Below are 24,653 nucleotides of genomic sequence, written 5' to 3'. Positions count from 1 at the left end.
TTTTATAATTATAAGTAATCATAGCCATAGAGATTGCTAGTGTTTGAATAACCTCCAGGTACTAGCTGGAGATCTCCTGCTATTACCACTGCTCTCCAGCCGATAGGGATCATTTCCCCTGGAGAAAATAGACGCTTTGGCATTGGACTAGGGTTGCCAACCTCCAGGTATTAGCTGGAGATCTCCTGCTATTACCATTGATCTCCAGCCGATAGGGATCATTTCCCCTGGAGAAAATAGGCGCTTTGGCATTGGACTAGGGTTGCCAACCTCCAGGTACTAGCTGGAGATCTCCTGCTATTACCACTGCTCTCCAGCCGATAGGGATCAGTTCCCCTGGAGAAAATAGGCGCTTTGGCATTGGACTAGGGTTGCCAACCTCCAGGTATTAGCTGGAGATCTCCTGCTATTACCACTGATCTCCAGCCGATAGGGATCATTTCTCCTGGAGAAAATAGGCGCTTTGGCATTGGACTAGGGTTGCCAACCTCCAGGTACTAGCTGGAGATCTCCTGCTATTACAACTGATCTCCAGCCGATAGGGATCAGATCACCTGGAGAAAATGGCCCTTTGGGCAATTGGACTCTATGGGATTGAAGTCCCTCCCCTCCCCAAACCCCGTCCTCTTCAGGCTCCGCCCCCAAAACCTCCTGCAGGTGGCAAAGAGGGACCTGGCAACCCTAACCAGGAAAAAAACCTGCTCCTATCTGCATATTCCCTCAGTGTTGTTTTATGGCCGCCTTCTAGGATAGGCTGGAGCGGCGGAATCGTTGCAAAATGACTTCTACGTTGACACGGTGGATCTTCCATAGCCAGGGGAAGTCTACCTGCTGTCACAATATAAAGAAGATGAAGTCACCCTTGTGTTACCGTCTGAGTCACAAAGTAAAACAAAACAGAAGTCCAGCGGCACTTCGACCACTATCAGCTTTTATTTCCCTCACCCCCAGTCATTTTCTGGATAAAACGAGGACATAATTTTCTTTCTTATGACCAGTCCTCAACGGCCTCAGAACGAACTCTCCCCGGCCCCGAGGCCGCGAGAGAGGCGGGCCAGGCCGGGCGAAGGCGGAGCTCCCTCGGCGGCCTAGTCCTCCTCCTCCTCCTCGGGCGCGTCGCCTGCCCGAAGATGGCCGAAGCCGGCGAGGCCGTGGCTGGCCCGTCGCCGCCGCCCTCGCTGCTCCTCCTCAGCCGGGGCCGGTCGCTGGGCGAGCTGGGCGGCGGCACGCAGGCCTCGCAGCGGCTCCTGGCCTACAGCGACGCGCTGCTTTCCATCATCGCCACCGTCATGGTGAGTGGGCCGCGCCGGAGCTGCTGCCGCCTGCCTGGCTGGCTGGGCGGGGGGGGGGGTCTTTCCGACAGCAGGCGGGCATTCAACCGGTCTTGCAACGCTCCAAGCCGGGGGGGGGGGACACACACGTGATATTTTGCATGCAGGATTTCTCCACCCACCCCTTAAAGTGCAAGAGTGAGAAACACATGAAGCTGCCTTATACCAAATCAGACCCTTGGTCCATCAAAGTCAGTATTGTCTACTCCGACCGGCAGCGGCTCTCCAGGGTCTCAGGCGGAGGTCTTTCACATCACCTACCTGGTCCCTTGAACTGGGGATGCGGGGATTGAACCTGGGACCTTCTGCGTGCCAGGCGGATGCTCTACCTCCCCATGGCTCTCCAGGGTCTCAGGCAGGGGTCTTTCCCATCACCTACCTGCCTAGTCCCTTGAACTGGAGATGCCGGGGATTGAACCTGGGACCTTCTGCATGCCAAGCAGAGGCTCTACCTCCCCATGGCTCTCCATGGTCTCGGGCAGAGGTCTTTCACATCTACCTGCCTTGAACTGGAGACGCCGGGGATTGAGCCTGGGACTTTCTGCAATGCCAAGCAGATACTCTTCCACTGAGCTACGGCCCCACTCCATGGCTCTCGGGCAGGGGTCTTCCACATCACCTACCTGCCTAGTCCCTTGAACTGGAGATGCCGGGGATTGAACCTGGGACCTTCTGCATGCCAACCAGATGCTCTGCCACTGAGCCACGGTTGCTCCCCAAGAGATCCAAGCTGCTTGACTTTTAAAAAAATATATTTTATTTAATTTTAGAGGGTACAGAAATAACAAAGGGGGAAATGGGGGGGGCTGTGTCCAATTTTTATCAGTACACTACAGACACACATCAAAAACCAGTTTGATTTAAAGTACACCCTATAATTTCTATTACTAGTTGTATGGTGATGCCCCATATTACTTCTCTTTCTTAAAAATTCATAGTACTTCATTTTTCTAAACATTTCATAAGTACATACTAATAATTTCTCCAATAATCATATATACCTTCTATTAAGAACTAGAACTAAATGTATCTTTTTCATAATATATATCAAGTTAATGCACTTAAATACAGTTAGCAAAATTCAATGATGAAGCATGTTTATCATGTAGTGGTTGCCATTTGCACTTAAAGTCACCTAATGATTGTCTTTTTATCAAATAAGTTAGTTTTTATATCAAAGCAAAGTCAAATAATTTGTAAATCCACTCATTCATTGTTGGGATCTTAGAACAATTCCAGTATGACGCGTACAAAATTCTGGCTGCAGTAGTTTCACATTGAAAAAGTTCTGTATGGGTTGAACTCACTTCTGGGGGGGGAGTTCAAATAGCCCAAATGACTTTTTTCTGTCACGCGGCTGCGGAAATGGTTGACCAGAGTCCTTTAAAAAAATGACAGAAACGTGCTCTGTTAACAAGGATGCCTTTCTGAGCATATACAGAGTGCCTTTTGTTTGCCACTGAGTAACCATAGTCACAGCAAAACAGGAGACCAGTAGAGCCTTGAACATTTTATTCCAGTTCGAACTTTAGTGGGCTGAAGCCCCCTACTTAAGATTGCATTGAAATTGCAGAATAAAAATAAAACAGCAGCACCTTAAAAACTAACAATATTTTATTCCAGCACAAGCTTTCATGTATGGTACTCGCTTCTTCAGATGTAGGGCTCCAGACCACGAAAGCGTGTACTGCGATAAAATGTCGATAATCTTTAAGGTGCTGTTGGATTCCTGTTATATTTTTATCGCGACAGACTTTACACCAGCAATCTTATCCTAGTTGTGGTGCCGCCGTTGAACTTGAAGCCTTTTAGGCTGAAAAGATGTAGCCCCAGACCCCTCTCTTCTGAAAAAATTAAACATTATCGTAGGATAAGAACATTGAGTCACCAGCTCCCCAGACTTTGTACCAGCCGCAACTTTGCTTCTCATGCCACTGCACACAACAGCGTTTGTTCAAGTCAACATTCATTAATCTTGGTGCTGTGTTTACACTACCTAAAACAAATTAGGATCTCTACTTCACCTATAAACATGGCTTCCTTTGACTCCTTTTGGTATTGCAGTGTACGCAATCCGTGGTCACAGCTTTGATTGTAACCTTGGGGCACAGGCATGTTCCTTTTGCGTATGATACGCTGCCAAAATACTGCTTTTTCAGCCGTTTTTGTATCCTGGCCTTGCAGTGTGACATTGCATCTGCACAACAGCCCTATAAAGTAGGTTAGGCTGCAAGTTCATAACTGGCCTGAGGTCATCCAGTGAGCATTACGATGCATGGATTCTCGAACCTAAGGCCTCATTGGTCCAAGTCTTGAACTTTATTTATGATATGGCATGCTAGTTCTGTTGATGGGGCCAATTATTAATACTAAAGAAGCTGTTCAAAGTTTTGAAAGCAGTTCGCTGCCACCCTTCAACCACTCTGGTTATAAGTTAGGGCAGGGTGGCTAAAGCATGTTAAAATAGCATTATGAATGTGTGTATGCATCCTTAAAAACCTTTCGGATGTCTTTCATTTGCCTCAAACACTTTTTGCTTATGTTTTGGTTCATCTTCACTGTTTGTTTTAGGTTAATACACTTAAAATTTTGCTGATGGGTCAGAATCCACTCTACGCTATTGGGGTTTATTTAACTAAATTTGGAATTTTGGATGGACGATAGAGGGGAATGAGAAAGGCAACATGAGGGTGGGCTTGGGAGGGGAATAAGAAGAAGAGTTGGTTTTTATATACCGACTTTCTCTACCACATAAGGAAGAATCAAACCGGCTTACAATCACCTTCCCTTCCCCTCCCCACAACAGACACCCTGTGAGGTAGGTGAGGCTGAGAGAGCTCTAAGAGCTGTGACTAGCCTAAGGTCATCCAGCTGGCTGCATGCGAAGGAGAGGGGAAACAAATCCAGTTCACCAGATTAGCTTCCACCACTCATGTGGATGTGTGGGGAATCAAACTCGGTTCTCCAGATCAGAGTCCACCACTCCAAACCACCGTTCTTAACCACTACACCAGCTGGTAGTTGGAAAACTAGTCGTATTAGAAATGTGGGTTGTTACATCACAGTTTTGAAGATCTCTAGGATGATTGAATGAATCAAATGTAATGTTTTAACCATAGGTCATATCATAATGTAAACATCAGATAGACACAAACAAGAAAATACCATACGTAAATAACATTAGAATGTATCAAAATACAAATAAAAATGATAAATTGCATCCAATCACTATTTAAAATATGCCCAGTACGCAACACAGCTTAAAACTTTACAGTTTAAATTTTTAAAAACCTTATTAAGTAGAGGATATGAACTTCTTCCTAATTTTAATATACAAAAACATGAAAGTAGCTGTTTGAAAAATAACATAAGGGAGTGCATCTGCCAGTAAAATTTTAATGCACTCCTTATCACAACCTGAAATCTCTAGGATGGTAATTTAAAAGAGATAAAAATTGAAGAACAATCTTCCCAATGTACCTTTAAACCGGAATAACTTGTAATTGTAGGTTAACTTTGTGCTAGTTTTTTTTAATCCAATTGATTTAATCAAAATATTTTCTACCTCCCATTCTGAAGTAGCACTCTGTGTTTGCACGTTTTTCCCTAGCGCCTCACATGTAGAAACACAGCTGTTTTCCCAAAAACCTAACTCTCATATGGAAGAGAAACTGTGTATATCATTTTAGTTATATGACTCTTCTGTTGCAGATCTTGCCAGTGGCTCATACAAAAATACAGCCTGATCAGGTACTGTGCATTTCATGTTGATTATATACTCAGCTTAATAACTTGTACTTTAAGATTACAGTATGTTGGTTCAGTACTGAGATTGGTGGGGGGGGGGTGTAGTAGCGCTAATTATGATAATTTCAAGTGTTTTCCATCAAGTTGCAACTGACTTGTGGCAACCTCAGGAGTATGGGGTTTGCAAGGTGAGGGATGAGCAGAGATGGTTTGCCATTACCTTCCTACACAGCAACTGCCGCCCCCCGCCATCCTTCATGGTCTTCCATCCAAGTACTAACCTTGGGCAACCCTGCTTAGCTTCCAAGCTCTGACGAGATCAGGCTAGGCTGGGCTACAAGCCTGCTTAGTTCAAGTTTAGGATCCATTTATTGTTATTGTTAACTGACAATCCACAAGTCTCATCAGTTCCCTGGTCATGTTTTTTTTCCCTGCTTGAGATATTATCCATCACTGTTGTGTCCAGCACAAAAGATCCAATTGGAAATGACAGATAGCATCACATCAATGCCCCCACTCACTGCAGAATGACTTCAAAGCTATTACATAAGATCGCTGGAGCGGTTTGTTAACGCAGAGAAAACTGAGCTTGGAGAGTACCCTTCATTAGATCTATGGTATAGAAGGCCTAAAGATGGCTTTTTTAGTGTTTAGGAAAAGGAATGTATATTTGGGAATGGTTCCCCAGAAGATGTACAGTTTGTAGTAGTAGATTCTGCAATGCACAGCAGAGAGGCAGGATTAAGCAAAAAATTAAACCTTTTGCTGAGGGTCTTCCAGTGTTTTACCTACAGCCCTGAAGATGAAGGATGTGGTTCAAAAATAAGTCTAAAACACAGAAGAGACCTATGGCATTTTAAAGACTACCATTTTAATTATTGCATAGTTTTCAGGGGGGGTTGTGAGCCATACTCAAAAAACCAACAAACCCCAATCCATTGTGAATCAGCCATTCTGTCTTTCACGCTTGTTGATGTGTACACATCCTTAGAAGCCTGACATTATATACAAGGTGTGAAATGTGAGCCATGTTCTAATATACATGGAATAAATATTTTTACAATAGTATTTTTACAAGAAGCTTTATAAAGGGCTTGAATATATTTTTTACCTGACTGAATATGTTAGGATGTGTACAATATTATAATTTTATGCAGGACTAATGAGGAAGACCTATATGAGGCCGAAACACATCTGGTCCTAGTTTGGTCGTTGTATGGATATACATCGTGTATGTGTTACATGTATTTATCTATTGGGAATAGTTAGCCTACAATATAAACCCTGTGTTTTTAACTATACTGTGCACCATATTAAAACTTATATATTTGTTGTTATTTTAGTGTTGTTCATCTCAACCCCTTTGTTTTGATTCAACGTTTGGGCTGTGTTTACCTTTCTCCCCCCCCCCCTTTTTTTTTTTTGGGCTTTGTGAGCCAGCCTAGTTTATATGCCTGGAAAAAGTTGAGGGCAGAATCTATGGATGGAAGGTATATTTGCAGTAAGAAAGTCTCCCATTTATGGAAATGGTTTTGCAAGTCCGCATTTGCTTTGTTCTCAAAAGCAATTGCACAATGTGCTGTTTGAATAATTTCTGTGATAAATGACATGTGTTTGTTTGACAACTGCTTTGCTTTGTTTCAGGAACTCAATGAAAGTGTTCAGCAGCTGCTAGCCACCAGAATTGCTGTTTATCTGATGACATTTTTAATCGTGACGGTGGCTTGGGCCGCTCATGTCAGGTATGCAATTAGGAATGCACAAGCAAGGGACCACAAGGACTTGTGGGGAGCATCTCATTTCCCCCTCCCCCACTATTTCTTCTTTCTCTTCCCTGAAAGCCCCCATAGGCTCTCCCCTTTTCCTGCTTCCTTCTCTCTTTCCCATCAGTCAGAAAAAAACCCTGCCCCCACCACTGTGCTCAGAGGCTGATTTGCGTGGGGCAGGCTGTCCTGTGGGTGGCACACCCCCACTCCTGCTGGGGCCTTTGTGCTGCCACACCCTGTCTTGGAGCAGTTGCTGCCTTTGGCCCTGCAGGTCATGCCTCCTCTGGTTTTCCCTGCTGCCTCTTAGGGCACTTTCACACATGCAGAATAATGCACTTTCATTCCACTTTCAATGCACTTTAACTAGCATTTGGAAGTGGATTTTGCCATTTCACACAGTAAAATCCAGCTGCAAAGTGCATTGAAAGTGGATTGAATGTGTATTATTCGGCATGTGTAAAAGTGCCTTTAATCTCACCTACCTTTTCCCAGCTGTGGAGTTGTGGGTCAAGTGACAGCTTGCAAGAGGGAATATCTTCTGGGATCCTTGGAAAGCCAGCAAGTAGATTTGTAGGCGCATGGTGGTGGTATTGGCCTGGGTATTCTGGCTCTCCGCTGTGGCATTTTAGAAATGAAGCTTCTGAATTGCAGTGGTTATTTGCTTCTCTGTTGCACTCCTTTGGCAGTGAGTAGAAAAACTGATAGCCAGATGACTGTGTTGAGAGCAGAGCTGGATTGAACACATGAAGCTGCCTTATACGGAATCAGACCCTTGGTCCATCAAAGTCAGTATTGCCTACTCAGACCGGCAGCGGCTCTCCATGGTCTCAGGCAGGGGTCTTTCACATCTCCTACTTGCCTAGTCCCTTTAACTGGAGATGCTAGGGATTGTACCTGGGACCTTCTGCATGCCAAGCAGATGCTCTACTACTGAGTCACAGTAGTATAAGACTCTGTATAGCCATTTGAAAGTTATGGATCTTAAAGCCTGCGCTTTTGGAAAGTGTGTTTGTCATCCAATGTTTCTGTGTTTCTTTCATCAGAGGATCATCAATGGCTTTCTCTCTCTCTGTCTCTCTTTGCAGACTTTTTCAAGTGATTGAACTCATAGACGATGTTCTTGCACTTCTAAATTTGGTGAGTCTTAACCTGTGACTGTTGTTAAAATAAAGTTTATTTATTTGTATATCACAGCTTCAGAGTTCTGCTTGAGGCAGCCTACAATTGAAATAATAATCAGTTGAAAAACACAGTTAAAACAGAGGGACATAAGCAGCATAAAACTATCCATTGAACAAGCCTCAGGCCAGAAGTAGACCATTAAAAAACTGGAAAGATAAAGCCCCTAATTAAAAATATAAGTGGTGGCTGTCCCTAAAAGACAGTACACCAGGCAAGCCACAAGGAGGAGGGTGTTTCAAAGCTAAGGTGCCATCACAGAAAAAGCCCTGTATCTAGTCACTGCCCGCCTCACCTCTGAAGGCAGGGGCATAGAGAGCAGTTCTTGAGAGACAAATTTTAACTAGTGTACTAGATAGTACAGGAGGAGATGGTCCTTCAGGTATCCTGGACCCAAACCATTAAACAACATTATACTAGTGGTTTAACTAAATGTCACAAAAAGCTGCCAGGTTCAAATATTATCATGAATATTTTTTTTAAATAGAGTTTTATTTTTAAACACAAAAACATACAAACATAAACAATCAAGTTAATACATTATATATGAAATTTACTTTGAAATTACATTTCAATTATTAACGTATTTGAATTACACTGCTCTATGTTCTCAATATATTTTCATATCTGATGATATGTCTGTTCTTAAATGTATTACCTAGATTTTTATATTGGGTTTTTATTTAATTTTATTCTTAATTTTTAACTATATAATTTTTTAAAAATCCTTTTCCCCTGAAATTTTGAAATTGGTCTATGATGTATAAAAGATGTTAGCTTTGCCACAGTTGCATATGTTGTTAGTGTATTCATCCATTCAGTCAGATCTGGGTGTTTCTTTGCTACATATATCACTCTTACCTTGAATCTTATTGCTAAGATGAAATAATTTTGGAAGCCCTGCAGATGTTTACAACTGTATTGCACCAAATATTGAAATATAACAGTTTTTTAAAAAGTCATCTTACTGTAGATCAATTTCTACTATGCTGCTACTCTTACACTGTGGTCTCAGTCACCAGACTTTTGCAGTTGGATGGGGAGAATGTTCAGTGTTTGTCCTGTCATTTATTCTGCTTAAAATGTAAACAATACAAACATTTAAAATGAAAGTTTGAAAGAGTATGAGACCGTATTAGTCAGCCTTCCATAAAAACAATGAAGGTCTATTAAGATAAATCAACCCTAAAAACAGAGCAAGGAGCCCTGTGGTGCAGAGTGATAAGCTGCAGTACTGCAGTCAAAAGCTCTGCTCACAACCTGAGTTCGATCCCAACCGAAGTCGGTTTCAGGTAGCCGGCTCAAGGTTGACTCAGCCTTCCATCCTTCCGAGGTCGGTAAAATGAGTACCCAGCTTGCTGAGGGTAAAGTGTAGACGACTGGGAAAGGCAGTGGCAAACCACCCTGTAAACATATTCTGCCTAGTAAACATTGGGATGTGACGTCACCCCATGGGTCAGGAATGCACAGGGGACTACCTTTACCTTTTTTTAAAACAGAGTTTCAGAGCGTGACTATACATCAGGATGTGTGCTGTGACTATGATTCTGAGTTTCTTGTTTGCTATGACTTTAAGTCAATGCGATAAAAGTATTTGATTTGAACATTTTTTTTTAAAAAAAGAAACTGAAAGCTGTAACTGATCCAGTGCACAGTACCCACTGAAGCACAGCCTCGCAGAAAGTTCTCCTTTTCACCATAACGAAATGAACTGGAGTTGCACAAGAACACTTCTCTTGCAAAACTGGCATTCATTTTAGTGAGGCTTGCGTAAGAGAACTTACCACTGAATTAGCTGTTGTGGTCTAATACAAGCAGTGGGTAAGCTGTCTGAGGATAAAGTCCTGTACATGAGTAACCCTGAGGACCAATTGACGTAAATAGCATTTAAGAATGAGTCTTTCTATGTAGGCTTGTGAATGTCTGAGATAGCATTTCTGTGTACCTCCATTGTGATTCAGGACTGTTCTGCCCAGGTTTGGGAAGAGCCTGAGGCCAAGAGTCTTCGTCATTCAATATAGTATAATTTCTTTGAGATTCTTTCTTATGTTACCGCCCAGCATGGGAGTAGCTGTAGAAACCACAAAGGCAAGGTTTGCAGGCCCAGAATATGCTTTGGCAGTTTATTATGCCAATATTGTTTCTCCCCAAAATAGTGGTGGTATTGATGTGGGGAGAAACAGCAGCGTAGGCTTCTTCAGCAAGTCCTGGCGCCTCGGGCTTCACAGTGCAGAAAGGAGCTTCAACATTGCCAAGACGCTAACGTGAAGAGGCCCTTATTGAGAGCCAGTGGGATGTAGATGTTAGACCGATTGGCTAGGACAGGTTTCCCAATAGCGCCCATGAGGACCATGTTGCCTGCCAGTACTTCCCTTGGGGCCCATCAAGTTTCCCAGAAAGTGTTTGGGGGTCATTGTAAAGCAGGATTTTTTTTACCTGCTGCCCTCATTCAAATGAAAGGGTTTTCCACGGCTGCAAAGCAAGGAGGGGAGGTATTGCCTTTTCCTCTGTTTCACACATCAGCCATTTTGGTTTTTGGCTCCACCTCCTGGGGCAGCCACTTTGGAGTTGAGTTCACTACCCCTTCTCAAAATTCCAAAGGTGGCCAGAGGCTCAAAGAGATTGGTCAACCCTGGACTAGGATCTAGGTGACACAGGTTCAAATCCCAGTTCTGCCATGGAAGCTGACTGGGTGATAGTGGGCTAGTCACACAGTCTTAGCTAACCTACCTCACTGGGTTTCTGTGAGGATAAAATGGAAGAGAGAAGAATGATGTATACCTATTGGGGAGAAAAGCAGGGTATAAATGAAGTACGTAAATAAGTTGCATTAATATGCTTGGGAAGTGACTTCCTATATTGAATCTCTCTTTCCTTCTCCCAGGCCTGTATGATGCTGATTACTTTTTTGCCATACACGGTAAGCAAGGATTGTGCTTTTTTTACATTTGATGGTACTGTGTTTGATTATTTGCACCTAGTGGGGAGGGGATACTGTAGAACATTGTAAAGACAGAATTATCAAAAGGGTAGAGATAAAAGTCTGGACAAATCGTAATACACAAAGGATGCAAAGGCAAAAAATAGCCAGCTGGTTTGAAACAAATACAGACATAAAGAATATAAACCCAGTTTGATATTCATGCAATAGTCTAACCATAATTACCCCAGACATTCATGGCCTGTGCGTATCAGCTGCTTATACTGCCCTATATCTCTCTGACTTCACAAACTGAAATCCACGTAAAGGCTAGATTTACTAAGATGACGTTATTGTCTCTTTGAAATGTTTATGATGTCTTTGTTCTGTAATGTTAAACATACTTGAAAAAAATTATGCAGCAGAGACTTGGCACATGATTTCTAATTAATTATCCCATCCCACGCCAATATTCTGTGCTAGCTCACCTCTCCCAGGGCAGGCAGTTTAGCTTTGGCACTCTTCTACAGCATGGTATAGTGTGTTCTTGCACCTCCCGGGGTTTCTTTCCCCTGATTTTTCTGAAACCTGTTTTGCTCTGAATTATTGGGAAAGATTACAGCAAAGCCTGCTGGCTGCTGTGTGGGTAGGAAAGTTCAGATTTCTCCTGGTTCTGCTCACATGGCAGGAATTTTATCCACAGTTGCCATTTCCTCCCCCCACTACTGGATGGCTGTTGGGTTTTTTTGAAAAAAATTGGTAACTGAATATCATTGTATTGACACGGTGTTATAACCATATGTGTAACAGGTCCTCTAGATTCCCAGCTTTCACTTTTTAAAAGTCTCTAGCCCCTTTCATTGTAGAGATATAAGAGGAAAGATATATATCCCCAATAAAAGGAGCTAGAGGCTTTAAAAAAATGAAAGTTGGGAATTCATAGAACACATATCATTATAATGTTTTATTTCAATCTGATGATATTCGTTTTCTGTGTGTTCCTGTGAAGGATTGTAGCTGTTACAACCTGATTAAAACTTCTAACTTTAATTAAATTACTTTCTTTTAGGAGCTTGTGTATGCTTTACGGCAGGGATGGGGAACGTCTGGCCCGGGGGCCGTATGCGGCCCCCAAGGACATTTTCAGTGGCCCTCAAGAGCTCCAGGGCCCAGCCGCGGAGGCGCAGCACAGTGCGGCCCTCCCCGAGGGTGTTCCTGGGGCCGCGGTGCACTTTGGACCTCCTCTCGTCGACTGTTGGTCGGCGAGAGGAGGGGGAGGGATGCTTTCCCCAAGGCTGCCCCCTACTGTCGTGGCATGCAGGAATGCCGTGGCACACTGTAAGCCCCTCTCGCCGCCTGTCAAGCGGTGAGGGGGGGGAGAGGCCGGTGGCTACTGGCGGCGGAACATGCGCACAGGAGCTGATCGGGCTTGGAGGGCCTTTTGTGGACTCGGGGTGGGGGAGTGGAGTCTGGGGCCTGGTCACGCGGGGCTGTGTGTGCTTCCATGTGTATGTGCGTGTTGTGGGAGGTGGGGAGCCTGGGGCCCGGTTGCGTGGGGCCAGATTGTGCGGGGGGTGGGGGGGAAGGCTTTTCTCTCTTCCTCTTTTTCTGTCACTCTTTCTCCCCTCCCTCCCTCGTCTCTTTCTTTGTCTGTCTCCTTCCATCCTTTTCTCCCCCTCCATTTCTCTGTTTTCCTTCCTTCCTCCCAACCTTCCCTGAGGATCGGCTGCGGGCTGCACCCCCCTGGCGCCTCGTTTGCTCGGGGCCCACCACTGGCTGGGGAGGGAGCGGGGGTGCCCTCCAGGCCTTCTCTGCGTGGCCTCCCCTATGGTTGCCAACCTCCAGGTGGTGGCTGGAGACCTTGAAACCCTAGCCTCTCCCCTCCCCCCACGCTGGGAGATCTACACCTGGTTATGGCCCCTGAATGATGTTATAAATGAGCAAACGGCCCTTGGCAGGAAAAAGGTTCCCCACTCCTGCTTTACGGAGTCATCCATCTCTTCTTTCTCAGCCTTGTAATAGTGCTCTCCAGATAATATAAGGAAATTTTCATCAGTTTTCAAATGGTGTTATACTAATGACTTGTAATAGCTTTCCAGCATAAAAGGCTGTTTCATAAATCAAACCACTAATCCCTTTGGTCTCTTGCAGAATGCTGTACACAGGCATTTGCTTTGCTTATTAAAGGATCATAGGAAATTCAAGATTTTTTTAAAAAAATTGCCCTTCTCTTCAAGTTAATATAATATACTTTGGATTTCAGAGCACTTCACAGTCTGTTTTCAGACTTTACTTGCAAAGTTTAGAAGATTATTTCTTGGTACAACTGAAGACAAAAGGGTGGGTGGGAGTACAAAGTATAACTTTTTAAACGCAGTGCAAATTAATGACGTATGAATAATGTAACTGGTCTCATACTTTTCTTTGCAGTTCTCCTTAATGGCCTCCTTTCCAGATGTTCCATTTGGCATTTTCATGTTTAGTAGCTGTGCTGTTATAATCGGTTTTGTCCAGGTACAGTTGCCATTTTTTTCAGTATTTAATTATTTTCTTCATTTATACCCTGCCTTTCTCCTGGTGGGGGAACCAAAATGCCGTACCTCATTCTCTGCTCTTCTATTCTATCCTCACAGCAACCTTGTGAGGTAGATCACGGTGGGTAGTCATGTTAGTCTGTCTGTAATAGTAGAAAAGAGCAAGAGTCTAGTTGCACCTTAAAGACAAAACAAAATTTCTGGCAGAGTTTCAGGAGTCACAACTCACTTCTTCAGATACAGCTAGAATGTGAGACCATCTGTCCTTAAGTAGAGAAGGGTGAATTCAGACACTCAATGGCAATAGCATGTAAATGTCAATACCAGGTAAATGACAGCAGGCGTGATTGGATCAATATGCAGAGGAGTAGCAGCCATGGAGAAATCAAAATTGGTAGTGTGACAGGAGCCCCAGGTCCCTATTTAATCCAGGAAAATGCATTGTATTGAGTTTCATTCATGCAGCTTCATGGACTCACATTCTATCTGTATGTGAAGAAGTGAGCTGTGACTCATGTTTTATAATTGCCTCTTGGATGGTAGGGCAGGCAGGCTGGACTATCTCATTCAGATAACCTGTAAGGTGTTGTAGTGATACAACGTTTTCTTTATTCTGCAGGCGGTCATTGTCATGTATGGGTTCCACCACCCGTATCTCCTCAATCACCAAATTCAAGTGTCTGAGAACCAAGCATTTTATAAGTATCACATCTTGAAGATTATACTACGAGGACCAACGCTTAGCTTTTTTGCTGCCATCTTCTCGTTCTTCTTCGTCCCAATGGTAAGTTAAATGGCGATTCCCAAGGTGTGTGCAACGAAAGGGGCTGGCATGCACCTTGAAACATTAAGCCACTCCGCTAAATACAACCAACACTCCGTAGGTTGGATCCCATCAAAAAGATCCATGTGGGCAAGGGAGGGGACAGTTCAGACAGCAGACTTCCAGCTTCCCTTTTCCAGCGTGGTGTAGTGGTTTGGAGCGGTGGACTCTAATCTGGAGATCCGGATTTGATTCCCCACTCCTCCACATGAGCAGTGAAGGCTAATCCGGTGAACTGGATTCATTTCCTCACTCCTCCACATGAAGTCAGCTGGGTGACCTTGGGCTAGTCACAGCTCTCTTAGAGTTCTCTCGGCCCCACCTACCTCACAGGGTGTCTGTTGTGGGGAGGGGAAGGGAAGGCGATTGTAAGTCGGTTTGATTCTTCCTTAAGTGGTGGAGAAAGGCGGCTTATAAAAACCAACTCTTCTTCTTCATGTTGCTCCTTGGGAGCATGTTGCATCTGGAGATTGCCCCAGGAACAGGACTACAGGCGCCATTTGGGGCTGCTTCGGGGAGGGGGGGAGAGTTGAGGGTCCGTTCATGAAATTTAGAGTCCAACTCTGAGGCCCTGGAGTCTGGAAGTCCCGTGCTTTATTGGTCTCCCTTTCTTTCTCCTGATTTATGGGCAGCAGCGTTATTCAAAGAGTGATTCCAGGGTGCAGAATTTGTGATTATTTGTTTAAAGGAGTTTCTGCTTCTTCTGTGCATAAAGATGCTGCCTATGATACTGGAGTTTCTGGTCAGTCCTGGGATTTACCTGATGTGTGTTGGAGGAGGGAATCCCAGGTACATCGCTGTTGTCCAGAATAAATAAATTGATCCCCTTTTCATTTCATTGGACGCTGCTGCACAAACAGTCACTGTAGGTGAACAGTAACTTGTTGCCTGGGCTTTTGTTAACAATCCATAGTTTTGTTAAGTTTTGCTAATGTACACATGAACACATGAAGCTGCCTTATACTGAATCAGACCCTCGGTCCATCAAAGTCAGTATTGTCTACTCAGACCAGCAGTAGCTCTCGAGGGTCTCAGGCAGGGGTCTTTCACATCAACTACTTGCCTAGTCCCTTTAACTGGAGATGCCGGAGATTGGACCTGGAACCTTCTGCATGCCAAGCAGATGCTCTATCAATGAGCCACAGCTCCTCCTCCAAATTAGCAATAATCGTGCCTCAGACTAACCTGATTTGCTACGATACTGCCACTGCTCAAAGCTAACTGTAAATTCAGTTTGCAGGTCATATAGCTGCAACTGGTACCTGACCTTATCAAACATTTAATTTTTATAATCCTCTAAAATGCCTGGCAAGACTAGCCGGGATGGGTACTGGTTGAAGAATTGCCTCTGTGTGATTAGTGTACATTCCAGTTCTAAGTTCTTTTGAGCAGTATACTTCCGGGTAGATGCTAGACTGAGAAAGAAAGAAAGCCCATATTTATTATGGGAAAATAAACGAAATATTATCCCTGGGAGCAGTCCTGCCCCTTAGAGGAGGGGAAGGATAAAAATGGGTGGATGGAGTCAATAAATATTGTACATGGCTGGGTAGAGACTGGCTTTCTTGAGGGTAGAAGCTCCTGTTCGAAGCATCATTAAGGTTCAACCTTTATGGAATACACAGTACCATCCTAAGGAGAGTTACTCCAGTCTAAGCCCATTCATTTCAATGGGCTTAGACTGGAGTAACTCTCTTTAGGATTGCACTGACAAACAGGAAAACAAAGATGCGGTAGGATTCTTTTTTTAAAAAAACACAATAGTTTTTGCATCACTGCTGTGTATCAAGGATGTTTTTTTCATTCCTTTCATAAGAGAGAGGTCTGTTTTGATAGCTTGGATGAATGTTTTTTTTTAAATCCATTTGCTGCAACATCACTGTGTGTTTCCAGCCTTCCTAGAAAGAGACAAACAGAGACATCAACAACTCGTGACAAGATGCTTGCAAAAATAGGTACAGGATCCATAAGTCATAAGAACATAAGAAACGCCATGCTGGATCAGACCAAGATCCATCAAGTCCAGCAGTCTGTTCACATAGTGGCCAACCAGGTGCCTCTAGGAAGCCCACAAACAAGATGACTGCAGCAGCATTATCCTGCCTTGTGTTCCAAAGCACCTAATATAACAGGCATGCTCCTCTGATCCTGGAGAGAACAGGTACGACTAGTATCCATTTTTACTAGCAGCCATGAATACCCCTCACCTCCATGAACATGTCTACTCCCCTCTTAAAGCCTTCCAAGTTGGCAGCTATCACCACATCCTGGGGCAGGGAGTTCCACAATTTAACTCTGTGTTGTGTGAAGAAATACTTCCTTTTATCAGTTTTGAATATGTCACCCTCCAGCTTCAGCAGATGGCCCCGCATTCTAGTATTATGAGAGAGGGAGAAAAGCTTCTCCCTGTCCACTGTCTCCATACCATGCATAATTTTATAGACTTCCATCATACTTCCCCTTAACTGCCTTCTTTCCAAGCTAAACAGCCCTAAGCTTTTTAACCACTCCGTATAGGGCAGTGATGGCGAACCTTTTAGAGACTGAGTGCCCAAACTGCAACCCCAAACCCTCTTATATATCGCAAAGTGCCAACACGGCAATTTAACCTGAAGAATCCCCCTGAAGGAACCATGCAAAATAACAGTGGCGGGTTAGCTATGCACATGCTAATGGTTATGCAAACAGGAACAAAGGAGCAGGCGAGTGGGAGGGGTGGAATTTCTCCTTTTGCTTCGAGACCGTGAATAGGCAGTTTTAAATTCACATTTTAAAAAAGAGCTTTTAGTGAACATCAAAACTGACCATGCATAAATGGCCAGGGTATCTGTTGTGGGGAGGGGAAGGTGATTGAAAGCCGGTTTGATTCTTCCTTAAGTGGTAGAGAAAGTCGGCATATAAAAACCAACTCTTCTTCAAAGTGAAACTTGATATTTGTAACTGAACCATCAGGGAAAGAGGTAAATGATTGGGGGAGAGACACCTGGCAACCCTAAGGCAAATATATGAAGCAAAACCTGCTCTATATTCAGAGGGTTCCGTCTGAAAAAAAACTCTGCAAGGGGGCTTATTGTTGAGTTCTGAGGATCTGGATGGGGAAAATGTGCATCTGAATGGCAAATCCAATGCAAAACCTCCCATTCATAAATGGCCAATAACCCCCCATGCAGAGTTTTGAATCAAACATTGCTTTCCCCACCCCCCACCCCGAGCCCCGACCTCCTCCTCGCCGCCCGCCTTGGCGCTGCCGGCCCTCGAGCGCGCATTCAAAACCCGGCCGCGCTGTGAGGGGAGGGGGAGGGTGGCGCTTTACCTCACACACCACCTCTCTTGTGTGTGTGTGTGTGGGGGGAATAAACCAGAAATGGGGCGGTGAGGAGAGGCTTCGTGGTCGACCTTTGGTGGGGGTGGAGCCTCCTCTGCCGGCACGCGGGTAAGTGGCTCGGGACGGGACCGAAAGTCCAGACGGGCGAGGCAGCGACGGATGGAAGCGGTGGAGAGAGAGCCAGCCCGCTTCCCGAGGGACGGGGCGAGGAACCGGCAAGCCAGCAGCCAGGAAAAGACGGAGCGCAGAGACGCGGCGGCGCGCTGCCGCACCCCAGCTGTAGCCCCGCCGCTCGGTCGCGCCTGCGCCAGTCAGAGGACTTGGCTGGGGGCGTGGGGAGGAGGGCAGGATGTTTCAGCCCTCCCTCTAGTCCCGCCCCCAAGACCTTATTAGGGCTGAAACATCCTGCCCTCCTCCCCACGCCCCCAGCCAAGTCCTCTGACTGGCGCAGGCGCGACCGGGCGGCGGGGCTACAGCTGGGGTGCGGCAGCGCGCCGCCGCGTCTCTGCGCTCCGTCTTTTCCTGGCTGCTGGCTTGCCGGTTCCTCGCCCCGTCCCTCGGGAAGCGGGCTGGCTCTCTCTCCACCGCTTCCATCCGTCGCTGCCTCGCCCGCCTGGACTTTCGGTCCCGTCCCGAGCCACTTACCCGCGTGCCGGCAGAGAGGGCTACGCGTGCCAGATCGGGCACGCGTGCCATAGGTTCGCCAACACGGGTATAGGGAGTCTAAGGAGATAAGTCCAAGGAGATAGGAGGAGGAACTAAAGAGTGCAAATTACATCTTATCACTATAATGATACCATTCCAAACTACCCATATTTATACTCTTGTCACATCATGTGTCTTTCCAAGCATGTTTCTCACAAGAGCCTTTTTTGGCTTAAGCAGATAATTGTGCTTCCCAGGAGCAGAGGGTGTTATTTACATATTTATGCCCCACTTACCTCCCTAGTGGAGACCCAAAGTGGTTTCCAACATTATTCTCCCCTCTTTCTTTTATCCTCAACAACAAACCTGTTAGGTCGGTTCAGTTGCCAGAGTGACTGGCCCAAAGTCACCGACAAGCTTCTGTGGCAGAGAAAGGATTTGAACCTGAGTCTGAAGAAACCTGAGTCTGACAAGAAGAAAGTTGATTCCTTTGAAATGTGGTGTCAGATGAGAATTTTATGGATACCGTGGACTTCTAAAAAGACACATAAGTGGGTTCTAGATCAAATCAAGCCCAGACTCTCCCTAGAAGCTAAAATGACTACACTGAGGCTATCGTATTTTGGTCATGTTCTGAGAAGACAAGAATCACTGGAAAAGACAATAATGCTAGGAAAAGTCGAAGGCAGCAGGAAAAGAGAAAGACCCAATATGAGATGGATTGACTCAACAAAAGAAACCACGGCCCTTAGTTTGCCAGACCTGAGCAAGGCTGTTAATGATAGGATGTTTTGGAGGTCAATAATTCATAGGCCATAAGTCAGAAGCAACTTGACAGCACTTGACACGCACAAAGTCACACTCATTGATCTGTAACGGATAACCCTGCCTAGATGCTCCTGTTACATGGATTTGTGAGCACCAGTCACCATTAACTGCTGGGGTTTTTTGCATCTTTATCATGATATAGCACAAACTGAAAAATTTCATCTCTGGAATGCAGTCCTTCCTCGTTCACCCACACTTGTTGAATCAATCATTGGGCCCTAGTTTGCTGGACTTCTTAGCTTTTATGCCACCAAGCGTATATTGTTAAAATGACAAAATATTAATCCTGTTACATACTACAAACAATCATAAAACTTTAAAAGATTAATGTGCTCTTTCCTTGCAGTCTTACGTGTTCCTGGGACTCATTATATTCTTCCCACATATCCGTCACCTGACCAAATGGTTTACAAGCAAGACGGATGGTGAGTATGAGGATGATACGCAGGAGACATATGTCTTCTAATAGTTTTGCACTAAAATTACCAGCAGTACTTCAATGAACACCCAAATAGTGAGGGTGTGTATGGCAACTTAATAGCTGCAGTTGTATGGCATATTGCTATATCCAGTTCTTTCCAGATGTTCAGACACATTTCTGCTATGATGATGGGAAAGAGACAGATATTCTATTTACAGAATGCAGAACACAAACAGAAAGGGGAAGAAAAAACTTCAACCCAGAAACAACAGGTAACCAAAAGGTTGGCAAAAAAACAACTAATAGCAGAATAACAATGGGTTACATACAAAAAATAGACAAAGCTTTAATACATTGTAAATCATTTAAAATATCCTTAAAACCAAATGTGTTTCAGCCAATAGGCCTTCCTCACATTTGATTTTAAGGATATTTTTTATTATTTACAATGTATTAAAGCTTTGTCTATTTTTTGTATGTAACCCATTGTTATTCTATCATTAGGTTTTTTCATCAACCTTTTTGGTTACCTATCTACGGAGTGCTCATTCTGTATATGGCTTAAAGTATAGGGTGTCATTTTCCGTCTTTTTATTCCAGTTCAGATAGTGCTGTATACATTTATTTCCTTATTTTCATTTATTGCCTGCCTTTCTCGCAAGACTCAAGGCAGATTACAACAGAACTATTCAGTCAATCAGGAAGGCGATCACAACACGTGATAACATTTGAATCTTAACAGCAAAGAATCGTAATAAAACAAAGCTGTTTAGTCAATAAGCAAGCGATTTACAAAATTCGATAACATTTGATCATAACAGCAAAGGTAAAATATGCAGTGGGGCAGCAATTGAAGAACGGGAAGGAAACACACACATCCCCAATAGAGGTTACTTCCTGCGCTGATCCATTACATCAAAGCTCTTCTCCCTCTACAAAAATGCCCTTGTTAGCAACTCTGTTCTGCACATTCTGTGAAATCTGAGGCTTTGTAATAGCCTCAGGTAGGCGGTTCCATAATGTAGAAGCCACCACAGGGAAAGTGTGTGAACGGGCAATTACCCATTTTACCTGTATGCAGGGTGGCACTTTCTGATGAGCGAAGCTGTTGCAGCAGAGATCCGGTGCATGCAAACTGAAAGAACTGTAAACAAACTAAAACGGCGTTCTCCTCCTTTTAAACTTCCAGAGTAGTATTATGCCCTGTGCGGGTTCATTTAAGCATACTTGTTGTGGCTTGCAGGTCAGGAAGAGGGATTGCCTTTAGAGTCGTTCACTTTTTACCTCAACGAACCTCTGAGCAAGGAAAGAGTCGAAGCCTTCACTGATGGAGTTTATGCTATTGTAGCAACCCTGCTGATTCTGGATATATGGTAAGCCAGCGTGGTGTAGTGGTTAAGAGTGGTGGAGTCTGATCTGGAAAACCAGGTTTGATTCCCCACTTCTCCACATGAGCAGCGGAGGCTACTCTGGTGAACTGGATTTGTTTCCTCACCCCTACACACGAAGCCAGCTGGGTGACCTTGGGCAAGTTGCAGCTCTGTTAGAACTCTCAACCCCACCTGCCTCACAGGGTGTCTGTTGGGAGGGGAAGGGAAGGTGATTGTTAGCTGGCTTGATTCTCCCTTAAGTGGTAGAGAAAGTCGGTATATAAAAACCAGCTCTTCTTCGTTTTCTTCTTCAGTGGCAGTGTGAAACTTACATGCGCCGTTTTAACTATTCCTTTATATGGGAAATTGTGCTTCTGTATGTGTTTCAATATCTAAAAATCAATTTCTGTTCTCTTGAGCATGGATGGTAATTGTGCTAGCCTAGCCCTGAGGGAAATCTCTCTGCCTAATGCGCTCAAAAGTAATTTCCACCTTCGCTTCGTAGTTCATAGCGAGGGCCATGTATACTGCCTGCTAAGCATTTTTAAATTCTGCGCCCAGCACAACATCATATACAGGGCAGTCCTAAGCAGTCATACCCTTCTAAGCCTTTTGACTTCAATAGCCTTAAAAGGGTGTAAGTTTGGCTTGGATCGCATGGTTAGCCTCCAACACATTCTGCACAAGAGGAGACCGGAGGCCATAACAGCATGGCATGAAACGTCATTTCTTCCCTGCTTCCACTTTTATTTTTTTAGCATCCAGTCTGATGAAGAGCTCTGCAGAGCTCAAAAGCTTGCACACTGTGTTCTGATATTTTGGTTGGTCCTAAAAGAATAAGATTACCTGGCTTTTGGTTTTAGACTTTGTTTTTACATAAATATAATTTGCAAGAGAAAAGAGCAGGAGTCCAGTAGCACCTTAAAGACTAACAAAATTTCTGGCAGGGTATGAGCTTTCATGAGCCACAGCTCACTTCTTCAGATATCTGAGATATCTGTACAAGTGAGATATCTGTACAAGTGAGCTGTGGCTCATGAAAGCTCATACCCTGCCAGAAATTTTGTTAGTCTTTAAGGTGCTACTGGACTCTTGCTCTTTTCTACTGCTATTGACAGACTAACATGGCTACCCATCATAATTTGCAAGAGTTACTTTTCTTAGTCCGTTGACGTCAAAAGGCTTAGAGGGGTGTGACTGTTTAGGACTGCACTGTATATTAGATTGTGCTGGATGCAAAGTTTAAAATTGTTGGCAAATATTTCGAAACATTAAAATGTAATATGGAAATTCAAAGTGTCATTGTAAAAATTAGATTGATGCCTATCTATGTAGCGTAATTATATTACCGCCCCCCACAGCGAAAATAACGTTCCTGATGCTAAAGAAGTACGAGAGAAATACCATGGACTTCTCATCAATGCTCTGAGCGAATACGGTCCAGCTTTCCTTGCTTACTTCGGCTCCTTCGTAACTGTTGGCCTTCTCTGGTTTGTCCACCACTCGCTCTTCCTTCATGTGACGAAAACCACTCGGCTGATGGGCCTCCTGAACAACCTTTCCTTGGCTTTCATTGGCGGGCTCCCTCTCGCTTATCAGCTGACCAGTCAGTTTGCAAAGAAGTCTCACAACGAAACCGAAGCCATCCAGGTCAGCTGCGTCACCATTTTTTTCGGCAGCATCTTCCAGTTCGGGATATGGACTGCCGCTCTGTTCTACGAAAGGGAGACGCTGCACCCTTACGCCCGGTACGGCGGCAAAGAGCACGCCTTCATGTTTGCCAAGCTCGCTCTCTACCCTTGCGTCAGCCTGGTTGCCTTCTTCCTGACGTGCGTCCTCAGCGAGTTGAGCGCCACCATCTTTCATCTCATGCAGATAATTGTCCCGTTTGCCTTCCTTGTGCTGCGTATCTGTGTCAGAATAGCTTTGGTGACCATCAAGCACCTAATGTCCCTGTCCAGGCCACGGGAGCATGTGTTAGAAGAAGAGGAAGCATGTTTGTCTCCTCCTGAAACGTTGTCGTAGGATCTTTGCTGTACTTTTACTATGATAACTGTGGAATTGCTGTGCCTTGAACTCATCTGACTTCTTGGCTCCAAGCCACAAGTGGGTATATTCAACTAAGGCCCCTTTGCTCAAGCAACATAAATGCTTGCGGTGTCACAAGATCACTGATGCAGACTCCCAGAAACAGAGTCATCATGCTGCTGGGTTTCTGACTGTCCCCGCTTGTAGTCAGGCATGATCAGCCCTGGCTCAGTAGCGTTTTGAGTTGCCTCTGTTTTTTGGAGCACCCTCCCTGAACACGTCGGGAAGGTAAAAAAAACACGTTGAAGGCTTTCCGAAGAGGCTGAGCTTTTTAGAAGGGCGCTCAAGTCCTCACCGTGAGGCACCAGCAGGGAATGTTTAGTTGGCAAAGTAGCCAACATCTGCTGCGAGTTGTGATTTTTGATTCTGTGGGTCGTAGATTTCTGGGAGCAAGGTAGGCTTATACTATTCTAAATGGATACATTCAGGAGCCCCTCTGCCCATTCTTTGCGTACCGATTAGCATGTGGGTTGGTGGATGAGGTCAACAAGATCATTTCTAGTTAACATACCATAACAAAAGCCATGCTGCATCAGACCAAGGCCCATCAAGTCCAACAGTCTGTTCACACAGTGGCCAACCAGGTGCCTCTAGGAAGCCCACAAACAAGACGACTGCAGCAGCATTGTCCAGCCTGTGTTCCACAGCACCTAATAGGCATGCTCCTCTGATTCTAGAGAGAATAGGCATGCATCATGACTAATGTTCATTTTGACTAGTAGCCATGAATAGCCTTCTCCTCCATGAACATGTCCACTCCCCTCTTAAAGCCTTCCAAGTTGGCAGCCATCACTACATCCTGGGGCAGGGAGTTCCACAGTTTAACTATGTGTTGTGTGAAGAAATGCTTCCTTTTGTCTGTTTTGAATCTCTCACCCTCCAGCTTTAGCAGATGACCCCGCGTTCTAGTATTATGAGAGAGGGAGAAAAGCTTCTCCCTGTCCACTCTCTTTATACCTCTACCTTCTGGGAGCAAGGTAGGCTCATACTATTTCAAATAGATACGTTCCAGAGCCCCTCTGCCCATACTTTGCGTACTGATTAGCATGCGGGTTGTTGGATGAAGCTAACAAGATCTTCTCTATTTGACAGTCAGTCTTCTTGCTGGGAATGGTTATGGAGAAAGATCACGAATTTTAAGAGAATATTACGGCTTTATCTCTCTGTGAAGGGCTCAACAATGTCAAGTATCAGTTATCCTCTGTAAAAGCAGTGAGTTGATATGCATAAACTCATTGGCTCACTGTGACCAGAAAGACATGTATCAGAAAGTAAAGTGGGTACTTATTATGGGATGCATCAGTGTCAACAGATGTACACCTCCCCCAAGATTTCACTCTGTACGGTAAGGGGCTGTCTTGTGCTCAAAGCAGAGATTAAACATGCAACTGTTGGATTGTGAAGCCAGTGCTGCCAAGGACAAAAAAGAAAGCAGTTCATCCAGGGCTAGCAGAACTGAAGACACCTGGGCTTAGAAATTTGAAGATTTGAATCATGCTGGCTTCAACCCAGAATTGAAGCTGGCACCAATGAGGTGTTCGGTGTTTTCCCAGCATTGCTTCATACAGCACCAACAGTTTTCTTCTAAGACCTAGCTGCACAGTAAAGATAGGTCAGCCCTAAGGAAAGGAAAGGGAATGCATTCCAGCAGGCTTGTTAGCCGACTGTCTGATAAT

The 24,653-nt window shown here is 44.6% G+C and overlaps 1 protein-coding gene across 2 annotated transcripts; it reads left to right on the top strand.

Moving 5' to 3' along the window:
• Nucleotides 1–1,221: 1,221 nt before the first annotated feature.
• TMEM175 (transmembrane protein 175) lies at nucleotides 1,222–22,964 on the top strand. Of its 2 annotated transcripts, none has more exons than XM_056848628.1 (10): nucleotides 1,222–1,292; nucleotides 5,043–5,081; nucleotides 6,723–6,820; nucleotides 7,930–7,981; nucleotides 10,908–10,943; nucleotides 13,374–13,457; nucleotides 14,097–14,261; nucleotides 19,445–19,523; nucleotides 20,763–20,892; nucleotides 22,251–22,964. In XM_056848628.1, exons 1-10 carry the CDS (start codon nucleotides 1,290–1,292, stop codon nucleotides 22,912–22,914), a joined length of 1,350 nt encoding a protein of 449 aa, XP_056704606.1. In that variant the 5' UTR covers nucleotides 1,222–1,289; the 3' UTR covers nucleotides 22,915–22,964. The 2 variants fall into 2 exon arrangements, with proteins under 2 accessions (XP_056704606.1, XP_056704607.1); XM_056848629.1 differs by having other exon boundaries at nucleotides 19,445–19,555; nucleotides 20,774–20,892.
• The last annotated feature ends 1,689 nt before the right edge of the window (nucleotides 22,965–24,653 follow it).

This window comes from Euleptes europaea, chromosome 4 (genome assembly GCF_029931775.1).
Source record: "Euleptes europaea isolate rEulEur1 chromosome 4, rEulEur1.hap1, whole genome shotgun sequence".
Taxonomy (NCBI): domain Eukaryota; kingdom Metazoa; phylum Chordata; class Lepidosauria; order Squamata; family Sphaerodactylidae; genus Euleptes; species Euleptes europaea.
Note: the sequence above shows the minus strand (reverse complement) of the source record. Positions and strands in the feature narration are given on the sequence as shown.